Genomic DNA, 20,416 nt, shown 5'->3' with positions numbered 1-20,416 from the left:
TTTTTAAGTATTGTTTGGTGGAAAGTACTGCTTTTAAGCATTTTTATAATCATTAGAACCTCTATCAAAGGACCAAAAGACATTACTCAAATTAGTCTATTCTTGTCAATAGTTCTGGCTTTTAAAAAAGGCTTGGTGACTGATAACTACACACTAAATTAAGTTTTGAGGATCCTTTGTAAATTCAAATTATCTATGCAATCCTTCCTTGGTCCACAGGATCACAGATATGGCAAGTATTCTGGACCCTGAACTTTGAAAAGGATTTAAATAAACAACACAGACAGTTGAATGTTTGCCATTCAAATATTTATTTTTTTACAGTGTTTTTAGTAAGATAATTTACTTCTTTAAAAAGGCTTTTAAGAAATAAAAGTTCATAGGACATAGCTAGCAATTCAAACTTAACTATTAACAACATTCTTTATGAAATGCTAGCCTACTTTAAAATCAAATGAAAACAAGGAAATACAACTGCCATCATTATAAAACAATGTATTTTAAGTGGTAAAACTTCTTGAAATTATATCCAGCATAAGACAAAATCATCAAGGCCATTACATAAAACATTTTTGTACTGAACAGGCAACAAGAATGACAAAATGGCAGCATCAACAAAGCCCAATGGAATAGGCAATATAAGCCACTTCATGTAACTCTACAAGTATTACAGACTTCAAAGCACACATCATTCCTTTTAAAATCACAAAGTGTAACGAAAATAAAGTCAAAAATTCTGAATATAAATTAGTGGTATTAGGACATAATACTATTTCTGTCCTGTTCTCTACCACCCCCCAATTTGCACATTGACTAAAATACACAGGGATGAGTTGAACTATTGAATAACAATGTGCATTTTATACAGAGGATAAAGCCAAAGTAGACTGTGATACTAAAGTAAAAAGCTGGTGCTCCTCCCCACTCTCTATACCCAACCAAAAAAAAAAAAAAAAAGAAAGAAAGGAAGCAATGATTCCCCAGGATCAAACTTGGATTCTAAGAAGCACTTATGTCAAACTACCCTCATTTTATTTTTCAAATAGGTTAGACTGATAATTAGGAAATAGACACATATGTGGATATACATAACACACATACGTATGTTTATGTTTGCGTGTATTTCTATGTGTGCATTCTCAGTAAGACTTCTGACAAAAGGCCTCAAGATGTCTTGTGGACAAAAATGGAACAATGTGGCCTAGATGATTATATTAAGGTTAGTTGGCTGGATTAAGTAAGCAAAATTTCAAGGGAGGTTTCTAGTAATATGCCTTAGGGGCATCTGAATCACAGAAATAGGACACTGTCTCCAGCCTTACTTAGTTCAACAATTTTATTTTGACTTGAGTGAAGACAAAGGATGGCATGGTCACCAAATCTATAGATGGATAAATCATCCACAAATTTGGGAGGGAGATAAAATGGAAGGTGAAAATATATGATCCAAAATTATCTACATAGGCTGGAAGAATGGGCTCACAAATTAAACATTTTGCACTTAGACTAAGCCTAACATAATTTCACATTAAAAAAGAACTGCAGTTTTAGATAATTGCAAAAAAAAAAAAAAAAAAAAGATAAAAACAACCTTAAGAGCTTTATTAATAGAAGTGTAGAGTTCTATTCAGGCCACAGCTAAAGACTGTTTCAGGTTCAGATGCCACATTTTAAGGAGGATATTGATAAAATGAAGTATGTAGAGAAAGTAAACTAGGATATGAGGGAAGTAATTAAGTAGGATGAATCAAATTACATGAAGAATGGCTTAAGGAAGGGAAGGAAGTGTTGTATCTTTCCAAATACCTGGAGGGCTCTCAGATAGAAGAGGAATAAGAGTTAATTCTATACAGCACCAAATGCCAGAATTAGAATCACTGGGTGAAAGTTGTAGAGAAGCAAATTTTAGCTCAACATATCTAGAACGATTAAAACTGCTGAAAAATGGAATGGGCTGGCTTGTGAGGTAGCGAGTCTCAGTCACTGGAAATGTTCAAATAGAGGGATGATGGCCCATTACTGAAGATATAATAAAAGTGATTTTTTGTTTAATTATAGGTTGGATTAGATGACCTCTGAGGTATCTTCCGACTCTGAAATTCTATAAAATTCAAATATGAGGCACAAAGACAAAGGCAGACCATTTTCATTGGAATTAAAATATGGGAAAGTTTTGGGGGAGTAAAGAAGATGACATTCTTAGAAAAGCATAGATTTAAAATGAAAGTAAGGAATTATATATTCCATTTAGTCAAAAAACCCATAATGAAGATGGTCCATATAGTTAACACCTTGCTTCATGCATATTTTCACGAAGCTCTAATGTCAAGATTAAGGTTTGTCCACTAGCAAACTCACTACTAAATAACAGGTGGGAAAGGTAAAAGGAAAAGGGACATTTGACCTATAGTGAGCTTCCTTCCTTCCTGTACTCTTCAATAAGAACCCCACCTGTCATAAGGTCTAGAATGAGGACTCTAAAAATTCCTTGTACTTAAAGATAAAAAAGTTGTAGGAGAGAGAAATAGTAAAAAATGAACTTAGGAGGTTTTAGTAAATCTTCTATCTTGGCTCTAGTATCAACATTAAATACCTCAGAAATAGCATTCCCATGGAGCCATAAAAACAGTGAGAGACTGCATAGTAGGTAGTTTAATTCAAAGAACCTTGAGCCTCTAGAGAATCAATAGATAATGGGCTCTAGTCCTGGTTCTATCAAGGTTTGAGCAGAAATATGATACTGAATTGAAATTAATTCATGTCAGGTTTTGGATGTCCTCATCTATAAAATGAAGGATTTAAATCAGATGCTTTAAAATCCTTTCCAGTTCTAAGTTTCTCTGACCAAAAAAAAAGCCTTTATAGCTACTGAGTCACTCTCTGACCTGGGTGCACTCTATGCACAATCAAAGAAAGTGACCATATCTGAACTTAAAGCCTCTCTTAAAATTCCCCAAGAAAAGTGGCAGCCTTGCCTGAAGTACATATAAAAAAACAGAGGCTGTGACAAAAACAGGGGAGATATATTGTAGCTCTACATTTCATTCTTAAAATCAAGGAAACTAACATGTATCAACATAATGGCTTTCTAAAATCTATAATTATGTTTTTGCAAAACACAATTAGTAACAACTAGGGAACTAGTGCTTAAATTCATCACACGTAATCAAAAGTCTTCTGGACAGGATCAAGTAGTTAATTTTTAGATTAATTCTTTAAAATAAAACAAAAGTATGCTTTAAATTGATGACTAGAATTGGACTCTTTAATATGCAGGTGAAAATAACAGTATTTTCTAAATTTAAAAGGGGGATCAGTAAGGGGACAACAAGAGAGAAATCAAAGCCAAGCTTATATTAATTGATTTTTCACCTACATATTTGAAAATAAAATAGATACTGTGCTCATGTGTCTGGGATAGTTGGGGGTAGTTCTGTCCTTCAATTATAAGAAAAGAAAGAGGAACCTTCCAAATCTATGATGCTAAGCTAAGAGCATCTCATTAAAGTACCTCAAAAAAAAAAAAAAAAAAAAAAAAAAAAGAAAAGAAAAAGAAATTGAAATGGTTCATGTGCAAAACTGCAAGCACCATTAGGATTTTTAAGCAGCAAGACCTAAACACAAATGACAGCTAACAAGAACTCCATTGGTCACAATCTTTTAAGGAGGCTTCACCTGGGAAAAGGAACGCCTACAAATTATGTTTGTGAATAAGTGTATACTTGCAAATCTATGCAGTCACAATCTACTGATGCAATTTGCCACCATAAACAGGTACAAATAAAGAGGTCCTATTTGAAAATTTGACCTCAGAAACTTTCATTGATCCAAATGGATAGACTTTTTCTTTTTTAATGATTAAAAACTTAGACAAATTCATTTACTTTTGGGATGTGCAAATTTAAAGTTTATATATATTAATCGCCAGGATATATGTTTGGTCATGAGTGGCTATGACCATATTTAGTGTAGTCATCAGACAAGTTACCCAGATGAATGTCACAAATGATAATATTAAATTTGGATTAAATCAAGTTACATTCAGTATTCCATAGATAATTTTCTTCCTTAGCTGTTATTTCATTATTGCTGCCTTGAAATCCACGTGCCAATGATCAAGGCCAAGAAAAACTACTATTAAAAAAATTAATCAGTGTTTCAAATTTCCTTGGCCCTTGCTACATTCTAAGCTCCTTGAGGGAAGGCACATGTGTCTTATTTCATTTTTGGTACCCACTGTGCCAGATTTGTGCCCTGAACATGGTCCACACTTGATGTTTGTGGAGCTGACCTGCTACTGTGCTCTGAGAGTTTCTCATGCTTGGGAACTAGCATGTGAAATCAGAGCAGAAACACTTTTCTTTTGGACTAAAAAGTGATCCAATAAAAAAGTCCAAATTTCCAACTTCAAAATTCTTCTAAGTTATCTGTATTATAAGAATGCACTTCCCAAAGGGTTACTTAAACAAGACAAACAGCAAAAATGAAAAAGACATGCAAAATTTGTAATCTTCCAACTAGAACAATTCACATTGTACGAGAACCAAAAGATCAGCCAGCCCAAGGTTTGGGATAGGAATTCTAAAACTGCAGTGAGGTATCACTCTGAAAAATATGTTGCTTCCAGCACAGGGTCTTAAGTCTTAGATCTGTCATGTAGAACAAATTCACAGAATTCTACTGCAATGCTAACATAAGAAGAAAGATGGTGCCAACAGTAATCATTATCCAAATCATACTGGGCTTTGTCAATGAAAAAGAACATCTGGAATTGCACCTGAAAATAAATGGGCAGCAGTGTAATTTATGGACAAGTAACAATGGACCACTCACAAATATCCTTTGGTAGATGATAGGAGGAAGTACCCTCTTAAGCTTTAGGGTACTTCTATTCAGACAAACTTCCAAAGCAGAAAAATTACCAAAGTGTCATTAATTATTTTAAAGTGCATTAAAAAAAAAGACAGAAATATAGGCATGGTGGATTTGTTGCTCTTCAAACAATAAATCTTACAAAAAGGGCCATCCTAATATGCATAGTGATATCCTTTTTTCCCCTCAAACACATTAAGAACAACTAATGATTAATTTTTATAATGGATATTTCTGCTGGCATCCTAGAGTCACCAAAGTGTTTATTTCTTAGCTGACTTTGACTGGTTTTTTACATTCGATACACAATTAATGATTTCAGAGATTCTTGTAAGTTTGCTTTCTTGTCCAGCAAAGGCTCCAGTTTCCAGTGATAAGACCAACCATGTGACATAACTGGTGTAGACAAAACCTCTCATTTTTATATAATATTTATAAGACTTTTCTTATTAAAATACTTCCTCAAAACATATTCTACCGAATGCTCAGTCCACATAGCTTCCAAAATGACTAAAAACAAGATATTAGTCTGTAAAAATAAGCTCTTGAGGGGGAAAAATTATGAGCAACATAGTTGAAATGCAATTGTTTTAATTGACTCCATTTCTGCAATGCCATTTAGATATTCAGTGTCTTAATGAACTTTGATATATATATATATATACACACACACACACACACACATATATACATATGTGTGTGTGTATATATACATATATAAAAACACATTAATAATATTCAATGTATCTCTTTCAGGTGAGCAGTTTAATTACAAATTACAAATCTCTTATCAGTTTATTTATGAACTGTAGTTCAGCATGCCCTCTCAAATCCCAAAGTCATACTTCAGTAATTATTTTGCTAGTTTAAAAAAAAAGTACCCAGGATAGACTTCTTTATATGTCTTTCAAAAAAAATTAAAAAAAAAAACAACCCAAAAGTTTCTAAAAAATATTTTAAGTATCTTCCATTTAAAAACATGATAAAAGTATGAATAAGGGATTCTAATCATTGTTTTTCTTAATTTAGACTAGAAATCACTATTAACTTCAAATTGAACATCAATTTGACTTTTCACACAAGTCATTTATTGTAGTATTTAAAAATCTCCAACACATCTTTTATACATGATCATGTTTGACCCTGGAAACAATCCTGTGAGACATGCATTATGTGGATTATTTTCTTCTTTTAATAGGTGAAGAAACTGAGGTTCAAGGATACTGAGTGACTAGTCTACAATGAAGTGCGTGCCTATTGAGCATCAGAGGCAAAATTGAGAACCAAGCCTTCCTGACTCCCCAAATCCCAACACTCTGCCCACCCTGCCAGAATTTTGAAAAAATCTACTCTATCAGTGATGAAGATAATAAATTTAAGACTCCATGTACCATAATAATAGTGTTGTAAAACTAACTATATATTGGGATACACAGGGCTCTTTAAAGCACTGCAAACTAAGTTATCCGGAGTACTAATAGATCAAGGATAAGTTAAATGGACAGGCTTTTAAAAGTCAGATGTGACTTTGCATGTAATAAAACATCCTTTGGCATACCAAGAAGTCAAATTTACATATCAACACAGAGCAATTTAAGAAGAATAAATGTCCCTGTAAATATTTTTGTTTGGATAGTGGTCAATATCAACATATATATATGTATGTATGTATGTATGTATGTATGTATGTATCTTTTTTAATTACAATGATTCATCCTCAACCTTGAATGCTATTAATTCGTGGAAAGCAAATGCCTTTTTAAAAAATTATTGAATATATACTTTTAAAATGCCTGTTCTCTTGAAAGAAAAAAAAGGTATAGGATGAAGCATACAATGATAGAGAGCAAAATAGGCAATAATAGATGATTAAACCTCACAGGACTATTTCTTTCTTCTACTGTAGTCACCACATTACTCAGGAGGAATAAGAAATGGCTTGAAAAAATACACTGTCTGGAGTATCACTGAACTCTTACACACCACATTTCTGAATGTGAGACAGGCCAAGCTAAATAAATAAAGCAAACTTCTGATGGCACATGTGTGTAAGTCCAGAAGTTTGCTAAAGATACATGGTCACTGCTGATATCACAATTATCTTCCCCTCCCTCCCCCAACAAACTATAATTGCTCACCTGAAATATTCTATGAGTGGCTTGTGATTTTTTTTGTCAGACATTGCATTGCTTTCATTTTTATAACATCAAGCAGGCAATCAAATTACAGCTTAGTAAGAACACAGGCATTGCACTGACTAGGACATGCAGAACATGGAGTTTCCCTGCTTGGTTCCATGAACTTACAATCATGGAATCAAGAGTTCTTTTCCAATTGCAAGTTTGCAATTTTTAACTTATCATCGACAACCTTCAATGGGTCCTGTCAAGGCATCCAAGCTGCTGTCTGTATCTGAAGCCAATGTCTGCTCTGTTGACATGGATGAAATGTCATTGATAGATGAGGACTGAGAAGGAGTGGTGTTGCTATTTACTGCTGCATCTGTGCTAAGTAAACCAAATATAATAAAATCTGAGGCAAAACATTGCTACAAAAACAAACAAAACAGTGAGGGTTATGGATAAATGACTTTTATTTCCCAACCCATTATGACAATTCCTGGATCCCAATTCTGGAGGCAGGAAAGCAATCTTAAGAAGTAGTTAATCAGTGAGATGCAGTTAGGTAAGACTAACTGTTAGATATTTTCTCAAGTTCTCTCCACTCTTAGGTTCCTCATTCTCCAGACTGAATTTTCTAGCATCAAGTATATGGCTACATATGGAGCTAGAGCCTGGACTTTCAATTTCATTATTGTAAGTTAGATGAGAAAAGCCTCTCCCTGTGTAGGTCAGCCCCTCCTCTTCAGCTCAGAGAACTGCTTAGAACACAAGAGGTTATATGACTTGCCCAGAGTCACAAAGCCAGGATGTGTCAGAAGCAGGACTCAAACTCCAGCTGGCTTGATTCTCTACTTATTCTGCCTCTGATCTAGAAGAGTACACTCAGTTACGTGCTGAAAATACACTTTCATTTTACTAAGACTTAAAAAGAAAATCACTACATTTGTCCAAATATCATTGTTCTTCAAAAAGCTTGTGGAAAATAAGAGTTCAAAATCCACACCAGTATAATCTGCTTAAAGTCTAAGGCAACAAGCCCCAACTTTATGATTAAGTTTCAGTGATGACAAATTTAGCTGCAATGAAGATTAGTTTGCCCCCAAAAATGATTTCCAGAGACTTGGGATCTTCTTTTAAAAAGTCAAGGATCACATATCTTAAAGCACTCCCAGGATATTTCAGTTCTAAGGCTCAGTTTTATGACTCAGTCTGACAAGGAGAGGACTCTGAACAAGTATAGTTTTCACGTATGGAATTCTTAAATTGTGTACATTTTTTAGTTGCACTGTCATCTTGATACTGAACACTACTTCTTGGTTTCTAATCCAAAAATGAAGTCACCACCACATTCTGCATACATACTTTTTATATAATAGCAGCAAGGGTAGTGGAAAAGAGCATATCAAACCACAGTTCACAAGTGTCTCTGCATGCTACTGTTGTTAGTTGTTTCAATTGTGTCTGATTTGTCATGACCCTATTTGGGGTTTTCTTGGCAAAGACACTGGAGTAGTTTCCTGTGCTCATTTTATAGATGAGGAAACTGAGGCAAAGAAGGATAAGCAATTTTTGTAGGGTCACATAAGTAATAAGTACTTGAGGCCAGGTCAGCCCTCTATCCAATATGCCACCTAGTTGTTCCTTGTAAAAGTAATCTATTGAGCCTCTGTACTTTAAAAATTATATACACTATTACAATTTTTCAAATAAAAGGGAGTTCATAGGTCCCAGACTACCAATAGTAGAAAAAAAGATTATTAGCAATTGGTTGAAAAAATTGGGCAAAAATATTTAGAGAAATAAAGGCCAATTTATCCTTAAACAAACTGCTTTAATTCTTTGCTTGGTTTGATTACAGAGGATTATGTGATTCTCAGAGGATAGCTTCACATTTATTAGAATGAGTGAAGTGCTAAGAAGAGGCAAAAAAAATGCTGAAACCATAATGATTAGCACAGAACATTGTTAGTATTTAATTTGGCTAAAGGAAAGACTATTAGAAGTAAAACTATTAAACTAATCACTAACCTGAAGGTTGATCTTTTACCACACCATTCTTGCTTCTTTCTTCCCAGTCCATTACTTCTTTGTATATTAGTTCTTCAAATAGAAATTTAAATTAAAATTCTTTATCAGTTTCCTTATATTTCTAAAAACTATTTCAAAATTAACTTTCACTACAATAAAAGGCTTATTTTTGACATCCCTGAATTAAATATTAAGTTAGTCTACATAGTTGTATGTATTACATATGCTCCATTTCAGTGCTGTGATTGTTTAAGCAGACCTAGTCTAGTACACTTTGACAAATTTACCTGTCTAGAATTACAACAAAACAACAACTGGGGAATATAATACCAAGACAGTAATATTTCTAAAACATAATGAAAAATTTAGAATTTAGAATAGTTAACAAGATAATATTATAAAATAATGAGAAACAATATACCATAGGAGACAGAGAACAGGTTTTGGAATCAGTAAGACTTGGATTCAATGCCTGTCTTAGATATATCCTGGCTGAGTGACCCTAAGCAAGACATTTCATCTCTCAGTGCACTAGGGTTACAGAACAGATATAGACCAATGTCCTCAGAGGGAATTTCCTATACCAATAAAATCATTGGTCAGGCTCAAAAGAAAATAAAACAAGGAATAATAATCATTAATGCTATCTTTATATGCTAATGAATTTTTCAAAATGTTTTTACTGGTAACTAAATTAATGCTATCAAACAGACTTGAACATCACAGGAAGAATACAAAATGAAGTATCCAATGGCACCTAAAAAGTGATTAAACAGCTATAAAATACAATGGGTACCATTGTTTTAAATTTACTGTTCTATTGTGAGAAAATTTTATGTACTCATACTCTTCTGAGGTTTCTATCTATCATGCACAGTGTGGTTTGGGGGAAAAGTTCTATGCTAGAAGTTAGAAGACTATCAATTTTAACCCAAGACCTCATTCTGATCTACTGAAGAGGAACACAGAATTTAGGGCTGGAAGGAATATTAAAAATCATTTAATCCAAGCACTTCATTTTATAAATTAGAGATCTTAGGGTCAGAGGAATTAAATGACTTCCTCATGGATACATAGCTAATTAAGCTGAAGAGTTGGAATCCAAACTAGGTCTCTGTCTCCACATCCAATATGTTCTTTCTGTTAAGAGCTTTATACTGCTCAATTTTGCTAAGTCTTCTGCTTTCTCTGGGCCTCAAGTTTTTCTCTCTGGAAAAATGAGAGCACTTGGATTAAATTATCCTTAAGATTTTTTACTAATTTTTGAAAGATACTATATTTAGTCACAAACAGAAAAGATGTTTAGGTATCATATGCTTTTATTATTAATAATCAAAAAACCCCTCAAAATCTATCATACCTCTTCAAAGTCTTAAAACAATGCTATTTTAGTAAAAACCATTAAAAAAAATCTTCTTTGTTAAAAATAAGTCATATAAAATGATCAGAATTTTTTTTCCCTGGATCTGAGATAAAAAGAATTGAATTCAACATAGCTAATAAAAACCCTATTTCAAGAAACTTACTTATTAGCATAAGAATTTGGGGATAAAACTATCCCCACAGTGTTAGAAAATAGAGACTAAATTGACTCTTGGTATTTGTATTAAGAAATATTGATGAACAAATTACCCTACACTTACCCAAAAAAATTGAAAAAAAAATGCCTAAAATAACTTAGTTCATTACCTTTCCATTCTTCAATAGCATGTTCTCGTTCTTCTAACTGGGCATCATAAATTTGAGGTGGTGGCTAAAAATTAAATTGGAAAAAAACAAGTTTTATTCAAAAATCTAACACACACACAGACACACACACACACACGTATGTGGGTGTAAGGAATTTGTAAGAGACTTACCCAATGTCTAATATTGAATAAGCATCTATTAAATATGTACTACCTCCAAAGAAGTGAAGACAAAAGAAAAAACAAAAACCAGTCCCTATTCTCAGGGAGTTTACAATCTACTGAGAAGAAGCAACTAACTTGTCCATAGGTAAATACAAATCATGAGAAGGAGACAGTACCTCAAGTAGACCTAAAGGAAAGTTAATGGCTCTCAGAGGTGTAGGCAAGAATGGAATGCATTCTAGTTATGTGCGAAGGTGTGGAGGTGGGAGATAGAATACTGTTTAGAAAACAGCAAGTTTAGTCAGTTTGGCTAGGATACAATGCATAAAGGAGAGTAATCTGAAATAAGTCTAGAAAAGGCTAGGACCAGATTGTAAAAAACTTTAAATGTCTAGGAAGAAAAAGGAAGGAATTTTTATTTTATTTTAATGGCATTTAGGAGCACTGGAGATTCCTGAATAGGAGATTTGACATGGTCAGAGATATGCCTTAGATGGATTTTTTGCAATTATGTGGAGGATGGATTGCAGTGAGGAGAGACTAGAAACAATGAGTCCAATTGGAAGGTTAGTATAATAATCCAGGTGAGAAGTAATGAGATTCTGAACTTGTTGGGGTAGTCATGTTAGTGGAAATGAAGGGATGGATAAAAAAGATGTGATGGTAGAACTGATAAGGCTTGTAACTCATACTCTTGGGAGTCTACTTACTAAGACAAACCCAGAACTATATAATACAATTACAAAATACTTTTCACACTAATATTTATTCATGGGTAGGCCAAGCCAGCATAAAAAAATGACAATTCTACCAAAATCAATGTGCCAAACCAAAGTACAAAAACTTATTGCACAGAGCTAGAAAAAAAATAACATTACATTTGGAACAATAAAAGGTCAAGAATATCAAGGGAATTAACAGGAAAAAAATTGTGAAGGAAGTGAACTAGCTGTACCAGATCTTAAGTCATTTTGTAAAGGGGTAATAATCAAAACAAATGGTATTGACTAAGAAAGAATGGATCAGTGAAACAGATTAGATATGCAATACAGTAGGTAATGACCATAATAACATATTTTTAATAAACCCAAAGAACTCAGCCTTGGGGACAAGACTTCATCATTTGAAAAAAATTACTAGGAAAATTAGAAAGCAGTGTGGCAGAAACTAGGTATAAAACATCTCATACCATATACCAAGATAACATCAAAAAAAAGATGATTTAAAATAAAGGATGATACCATAAGTAATTAGGGAAGTATGGAATAGTTTGCCTGTCACATATATTGATAAGGGAAAAATTTAGGATTAAACAAAAGCAAGAGAGCATTATGGGGTGTAATTAGCCAAAGTGGCTAATTTTAATTACTTTAAATCTGTTTTGTATGATTGAACAAATACAATCTATATCAAATTGCTTGCTGTCTTAGGGAAGAAGAAGAAATTTTGGAACCCAAATTTTTAAAAAAATGATTGTTAAAAATGGTTTTAGAAAGAAAAGGTAATAGGGAGGGATGAATTTGAGAAGGAGATAATGAGTCCTAATTTGACCATGTTGAGCTTGAATTATCTACTGAAAACTCAGATAGACATGTCTAATCCTACAGTTACTAAAGCAAGACTGATTGCAGTCTAGTAGGTAAGCTGGAAAGATATATGTTAGATTTGGAAGTTACCAGGATGATAAAGATAATTGAAGATACAGAAAATGAAGAATTCACCAAGAGAAGACTGAGAGAAAAGAGAAGCAAAATCAGGATGGAGTTTTAGGGAACAACTATAATGAAGAAATAGAACCTGGATTGCAATTCAGCAAAGACAAAGAAATGGCCAGAAAAGTAGAAGAAGAATCATGGCAGAGCTGTGCTACAAAAATCAAAGGAAGAGAGAGTATCCAAAATGAAGGGAGAGTGAAGTGTGCACAGCATGCAGAGAGTTCAAAGTTTCTTTGAAGGTAATGGATTTCCAGTTGTGATACAAATTGGCAAACTCATACTTCTCAAACTCAGCATTAGAATGGGCAGGGGTGGAGGAAGCAGGAAAAGGAAGAGAATTAGAGTCTGCTAGGAATAAGTAATAGATATATTCTGGCATTGGCAAATTATAAACTCTCTACATTCCTATATCTGTATAAGTGAAGGCTACAATCTAAACATCTACATCTACATAAAAGAAAGCAGAGTATTCACATGAAAGTTACAAATTGAATAAAAAGGAAGTACTGCTTCTTTTAAGAAGTGACAAGTTTAGACTGAAGACACTCTTGATTCCTATATGGATGTCTAAGTTGTGCACAAACCAGGGACTGGCTATCTTTATTTTACTTACATAAACATATATTATTTATGTGATATAAAAGGTATAATTTATAAGAGAGATGGAGTGGATGAAAAGAAGGGAGAAGAAAAAGACATGAGAACAGAGAAATCTTCAAGTATCAACAATAAACTTTCTTAACTTCCAGGATATATCTTGCTTCTAACTATAAAAATCAGAGCTTAAAAAGATCCATTTGGTCTTTAAATCAATACTTACTGCCTCTGCTTCAGCAGGATCATACCAAACAGTAATATATGGGTGCCTTAAGGCTTCATCAACAGAAATTCGCTTGTCAGGATCTATTACGAGCATTTTTGATAACAAATCTCTAGCTTGACTTGCTAGGGAAAAAAATTAAGCATATGATGAATCAGATTTTTAGAACTAAAAGTTTTAATTTGAAAATTAAATAAAAATACATGATAAAAAATTAATATGGCAGTACAGGGAAGGATAAGATCAAAAGTTTAGATTATGAAATGCTAAGAGTACCCACTTTTAAACAAGTTTCAAACATCAAGATCAAAACTAAGTGACTTTCAAAAAGTTAAAGTTACTTCCACAATCATTAAAACAATCATGAAATATTTCTTAAGAAAAAACACACTAAAACCTATTTGACTCTTTTTGTGAGAAATAATAAATAGTATGTTCATGGGATGGGGCTGTGTGCAGGCTACATATCTATTCTAAATAGCTGGAAAGATCAGCACTTTCTTACAATGAATGAAAGAAAAAGGATCAAAGAACTGGAACTGTCCTGAGGTTTGACAATTCTGATTCAATCTTCTGGGGAATAAAACAAAATCTTGGGTATTATTTCTCTAGCTATTTCCTCTCCCATAGCTACACAAAAACTTGAAAAACAATTATTCTAAAAACTTATTAATCAGAAAGATCAGAAATTGTGGATTCTGCCTAAAATGAATTTCTGATTAACTGAGAATAGACTACTGAAGCACAATGAAAACAATCATTAGCTATCAAAATGTACAAATCCATAAAACGGGCCATTTTCTCACAATGCTTATTTTCTAAGTTAAGGAAAAAAGGCCCAATTTTAGAAAAGAAATGTAATGTTTTCTCTGAAAAAGATTGCATCAACCAATCAAAAAGAGGTCTACTATGTGTCAGAAACTATGCTAGGTATTAAACATACATAACCTGGTCTCAACTCCACACAAAGCTATTAAAAACAAAAACAAACAACAAACAGAAGGGGGAAAAAAAGGTCGGATTCTGAAAAAAAGGCAATGATTAGAATGATTGGGAAAATTTGGTATGATAAAATACACTTTACTTGGAACCTCTGGCAAAGGATGAAATTCCCATCTTTATAACTCCAATTTCTGTAATTTTTACACACACACACACACACACACACACACACACACAATCTTTCAAATTAATTTATGAAGCTTTCTAATTTTATTTGAAGAATTTAAAAAGGCAGACTTTAATCTCAGGTTTTAAGTATTCATTTTGATATTGATTCTCTTCATCTGAGATTTCTCTGTCCTTGAGAAGTGGCAAGGTATGAGGATTTCAATTGCTGGTATAATTATAAGGTTTCAATGTATTCTGATGTTCTTCTCATTTTACAGATGAAGTAAATATGTCATATCACATTTATATTGTGGAATGTAAATATAAATAATAAAAAAAAATCTTCATGTGGATTAGGGAATTCAAGTATAAGAAAGAGTCTTACTTTTCAGTTTATCTCGTTCAGATTCTGATGGGAATATCCAATCAGGGAAAAGTTCTTCAAATTTGATACCAGGATATTTCGGCCTGTTTTCTACGTAATTCCTCACAGTTGGCTGTAATTTCTTCATAAAGTCTGATGATGGTGTTCCTAACTGCTCAATTACTTTATTCCACTGATCAATATCTGTAGGACCTCTTTAAGAAAATATAACTGAAACAACCATATTATACAAAATATAACCCGGGGGAAAAAAGCTAAAGTATATTTGTGCAAACCAACAAGTAATGAATGAAATCCCACTCTGCAACTTTAAAATACCATCTAAAGATGAACATGCAGAATTCCAAGTTCTGACTATCCAAGAGAAAGATATAACTATGGGGGTCACTGTACAAACTATATGACATAGCATATAATAAACTTAAAAGGAAAAGTAGCAATTCAGGTAGAAAGAAACCCAGTTTTTAGTTCTTGCTCTGTCCCTACCTACCTGAATCCTTATGACTTTGAAATTCTCTATTTTCTGTAATCTTCTGATTTAACCTATCATGCTACCTACTAATGAATAGTGCTTTGCCATTGGGATGCCAATGAGATAGTTTTCTTTTAACTGAAGATTAGAGCTTAAGCCAAAAGTTGTAAGTAACTTGGGTTTTTTGGGGTATTTATTTTGCAGGATGGGAAGAAAGACAACCAGAACTGTTCAATGATATAGAGGATCACAGGTAAGGAAACTTCCTCTTCCAAAGTAGATCTGGTTCCTGCTTTATAAGAAGTTAAAAAGTTTTAGAAATTAAATGACGTGCCCAGGGTCATGTTGCCAGTGTATGACAGATGCAGACCTTGCTAGCTCTGGGGATGACTTTCACACCTCTACTGCCAAGATGCCTATCATAATTCATAGTTAACTTTCATTAAAAATGTTAAAAAAATTTTCTTTGAAAATACCACACTATGGGTTCCAAAGACTATGACAATGGAATCCAAGCTCTTCCAGGTTTCAGTAATCTCACTTATTATCGTTGCTCACAAAAATAGGAATCTATACTCATGGCTTACTTTATAGTTAACAAAGTACTTCATGCCTCCTGTCTTGCTTGACTCCAATAACAGCCCTGCAGGTGAAGGCAAGACAAGTATCACTGACTGTTTCAGAGATGAAGAAAGTCCTCACCCCAGGAAAGTAAAATAATTACCTCAAGATCACAGACTGGGAAGAGCTGAGACTCAAACATCTTACTCTCATACTGCCCTATTCCAGACATCTACTGACAGAATAAGAGTCTATAAAATCTGTTTTTTTTTTTTCATTTAAACTATGACAGAAAAACTTAAATACTTTATTTTTTTTTGAAAATGCACCAAACTGATTCTCCTCTCTGCACCAAGCTATTTTTTCTACAATAATATTATTTGCTAATCGTGTGGAATTGTGAAGTCTAACCTAACTCCTAACAATTTTTTTCATTTGCTAAAAAGTACAATTTTTTCACTTCTGTACTTCCTAAAGTTTCAATTATCTCTTCATACAATACAAGCTAAGACATAAAATGCACAAAAACAAAAAAGTGATTGATAAATAGGATATTAATTTACCTAATATTAGATGAAACATTGTTTTTTATTATGCTATTTGAAGTTTTTTTTAGCTGATTTTCAGAATAAAAGTCTATTTAACCACTAAAATAGGTGAACTTAAAATAGGGCATAACTGCTAGACAATTACTCAGAAATCCTAAAATATAACACAACATCTAACTTTGTGATATTTCTAAAATAGTTAATAAATAAAACATTCCTAAAGTCAATCAGAATGAAACAAAATGCCCTTTCAAAACAGTATCTGTTGCTTAAGAATTTTCTCTCTATTTCACCTGGAAAAATCACCCCAATAAAAAGATCTAAAAAAAAAGTATGTTGACATAATATATATGATATTGAAGACAGGTTGATTAATTAGAAAAACAAAGAATATCTGTCAACTGACAAACTATCTTAATTTTTTAAAATGAAAACTAATGAAAATATTCAATGATTATCATAATGAGAAATGGTTAGGATGAAAAGCATTCACATGATGAAAGCATGACTCTACATACAAGAAATGGCATACAGAAAATGTTAAATTTGATTTTTTCCCCTGCTTAATGATGTTAACATGAATAACTTGACTGTCTATTAATTTTAAAATTTGAAGTTTATGTTCCTATTGTATTTGTAATATGCCAGAGCAAAATAACCATTGTTAAAAAGAAAAACAAAACAAAAAAAAACAAGCACATACACTGGGGTGATTTAAAAAAAAAAAATTCCCAAGTAAGAATTAAAATTAAAATTTGCCACAACTTTTTAATCTCATTGGAATAGTTCCTGTTTGGGTCTCACTTAATGTGCTGTTGGTCCTAGTTTCTAAACAGAAGATTATTAGTGCATTTTGATAATTTTAACAAACACAGCATATTAGTAGAATCTTTTAAGCACAACATCCTGACTGCGTTTGAAATAGCCACTTTCCTAGACAAATTAACTAATCTGATGGGCAATTTATATCTTATTCTTTAACATGGTTGTATTCCTATATATCTACATGCTTTTAAAATGCATTTAAATGCCAATGTGTTATTTATTGTAATAGCTCCTGGAGTAAAGACATTAATATTTAAGCAGTAGAGCTTAGCACAGTAAAGAATTTAGGAATGAAAGTTAAAATATGTGCAGCTTGGTTAGTGATATTAATTTAACAAACATCAGAATAAGATCATTTCAAACACATACTCAAGAAGTATGATGTTTTCCTTTTTGTATTCTCATCTACTGTAGACAAACAGTCATTTTGTCTTTGATGGTTATTGAAAGTATGGCTGGGGTTCAAGGATGACTGGGGAAGGATACGATCAGTGCCTTGGAATATCACACAACCTTTCACCAGTTCTCCCATGATGCACCCCACTGACCAGATATCAACTGAAAATAAAATGAAATGATAAAATTATGAAGTGCCATGAACAAAATAAAGGCGGGAAAAAGGAATTCTAGCTTCTATACTAGACACATAAATATGGAAAAATAAACAACTAGCTAAAGACACAGCATGAACTCTGCTTTTTTATCGTTTTCAATTTGATAAAAATTGAATTGTAGTATTGACTGTAATACTTAATACTTCTCTTAAAACATGCTATTAAGTACATGATAAACTAATCTGAAGACCAATTTCCATCCTGAGTAATTTACTTCATAAATTTAGAAATCACTGTGAAGGATACAGTCTCTTCCTGGGAACAGGACTTTATGAAGGACCATTTCTGCCATAATGCACCCAACAGACCAGATATCCACTACCCAACGCCAGGTGCAATGAGAACATAGATTAAAAAGTTAACCAAAGATACCCCATACCTCCTTTGTCCCCAACACATCTTCAAAACAACAAAAACATAGAAAGAACCCCATCATCCTCACTCTATCTCAAACAACTTAAAATAACTCAATTTAGAGTTTTTACAATGTTCTGAAAAATGATTAAGTTGGTAATTTGGCATTCTTATACTTCTTAAAGTATTCATCTCAGATTCAAATGGAAATATTTCAAACTGCAACATCCAGCAGGGGGCTCTCTTTAGCTATATGCATCCATATAGGACTACAATGTCAGAGCAATTCCAGAAGTTTATCCCAATTTGATAAGAGTTAGAGTCAAAAAAACCCTTTGAAATCATGTAAGTACAATTTCCTCATTTTAAAACATAAAAAACCTAAAATCCAAGAAGTAACTTCAGTCAAGTATTTCTCTTTAGCAATTACTGATGATAAAATAATGTAACTTCTTTTAAGCCCAGGATAAACTCATCATCAAAAGGCATGAAAAGTTTTGTCCAAGAATACAATATTTATAAGGAGACAGGGATAAATAAGAAAGGGTTAGCTGGTAACCATTATTTTATTTGTGTGGGGCATTTTAAAAAATAAGTATCAGGTCTGTTATGACCGAGTTTAAGTCAATATGAGGGAGGGAATAAGTTGGAGAATGTTTATGGAAACAAGAAGAAACTCATTTTGTTACTTGTGACTACACTGAATTTAGGCTTCTATTGTTTATGGGCAAGTTAAAATAGGCTTAACTCCTTTTAAAATAATATAGAATCTTAAGAAAACAAAAGTTAAAAATTGAGAAAACATCTTTCTTATTTTAGGAATCACACATTTTCAGATTTAAAATTAATTTTGAAGTCATTTTTTTAAACCAAAATAAGTAACATAAGCAATCACAATTGTATATTCAAATTTAAAATCACTAATAAATAAATCATAAAGCCAATAGCATAATTTTAAAGAACAACAACTTTCTCATTAAAATTAGGAACTTACCGTTTTCTTTGTATCCCATTCCCAAGATAACTTCAGGTGCTCTATAATATCGTGTGACTACATATGGAGTCATCATAAAATTAGTACATGCTGTTCGTGCCAGGCCAAAATCAAGGATCTTGAGTGTACAATCTGACTTTACTACTATATTGCTGGGTTTCAAATCCTAATAAACCAATGAATTAAATCAGTACAGTGAATTAAAAATGGGAAAATAATACATATATTTTGACTTACACAATATTTTTTGACAAAAATACTCATAATCTGTCTTGCTTTTCCATTTGCTTCCTCATAGTTTAACACTGCTTTACATATGACAAACACTAACAATTACTTTTTCATTAATTTAAAGTTTAAGTACGCAGTAATCAGATGACAGAATATTAAAAACAAGTTAGAAAAAACTTCTATTTATTAAAACAAGTATTCCTTGTTTTATGAAATAAATACAGTATAGGAAAAATGGCTAGAATTTATACGAAGCAAATCCATTGTCTTCACTGGCATCAAACATTTCTTGGGGTGGAGGGGGGGAAAGGAGGGAAGGGGGACAGAACCTCCAGAGAACTGTGGTGAAAATAATTACTAGAGAGGGAAGACCTGGGTATGTTGCCTATAGAATCAGATGCTATTTTTTAAGGACCCTGCAGCCTTTTTCAAACTTAAGGACTTTGTCTTACATAATTACTCTCCTCCTTTCTTGATGCTTTTCAGACCACCACAGGAGTGTTTCCTGTGGCTCAGGATCACTGGTTCTACATTTGATGTAATATTTAATTTCCCACTCCAAAATCTCATTACAAAATGTCTTGAGAGAATTATCATAAAGGGAGAATTATCTGTTCAAGTATATGTCATATGTATGCATATGCAATTAAATGTAGATGTATGTTTAACATATATGTACATATATCCATGCATGTGCAATTCAAAAAGAAACTTTTTAAAATGTTCAATTATGGTTCAAAACAATAATGCAACAATTCAAGAAATGCCATAAACCCTATCTTATTTGTAAGTAGCTTGAAAGCCACTAAAGTAGTGGAGGGTCTGATGTGTTTTCTGCCATAGTCATGTTATATTTATAGCAATATGATCAGGTCTAGGCATATCTTTTTAATAGGGATATTAAATTGAAA

The 20,416-nt window shown here is 32.8% G+C and overlaps 1 protein-coding gene across 3 annotated transcripts in view; it reads right to left on the bottom strand.

Annotated features, from left to right (window-relative positions):
- Positions 1-292: 292 nt before the first annotated feature.
- MAPK9 (mitogen-activated protein kinase 9) overlaps positions 293-20,416 on the bottom strand; it is a 43,199-nt gene continuing 23,075 nt past the window's right edge. Inside the window, exons 6-12 of one of the 3 annotated variants that reach the window (XM_051979090.1) lie at positions 19,275-19,440; positions 18,173-18,244; positions 14,907-15,089; positions 13,412-13,536; positions 10,713-10,776; positions 9,024-9,095; positions 293-7,374 (exon numbers count right to left, since the gene is read on the bottom strand). In XM_051979090.1, coding sequence (XP_051835050.1) covers positions 7,232-7,374; positions 9,024-9,095; positions 10,713-10,776; positions 13,412-13,536; positions 14,907-15,089; positions 18,173-18,244; positions 19,275-19,440 — 825 coding nt within the window. In that variant the 3' untranslated portion in view covers positions 293-7,231. Of the gene's footprint in view, positions 7,380-9,023; positions 9,096-10,712; positions 10,777-13,411; positions 13,537-14,906; positions 15,090-17,798; positions 17,871-18,172; positions 18,245-19,274; positions 19,441-20,416 lie in introns of all 3 variants that reach the window. The other 2 variants (XM_051979088.1, XM_051979091.1) reach the window with 2 other exon arrangements.

This window comes from Antechinus flavipes, chromosome 2, assembly GCF_016432865.1.
Source record: "Antechinus flavipes isolate AdamAnt ecotype Samford, QLD, Australia chromosome 2, AdamAnt_v2, whole genome shotgun sequence".
NCBI lineage: Eukaryota > Metazoa > Chordata > Mammalia > Dasyuromorphia > Dasyuridae > Antechinus > Antechinus flavipes.
Note: the sequence above shows the minus strand (reverse complement) of the source record. Positions and strands in the feature narration are given on the sequence as shown.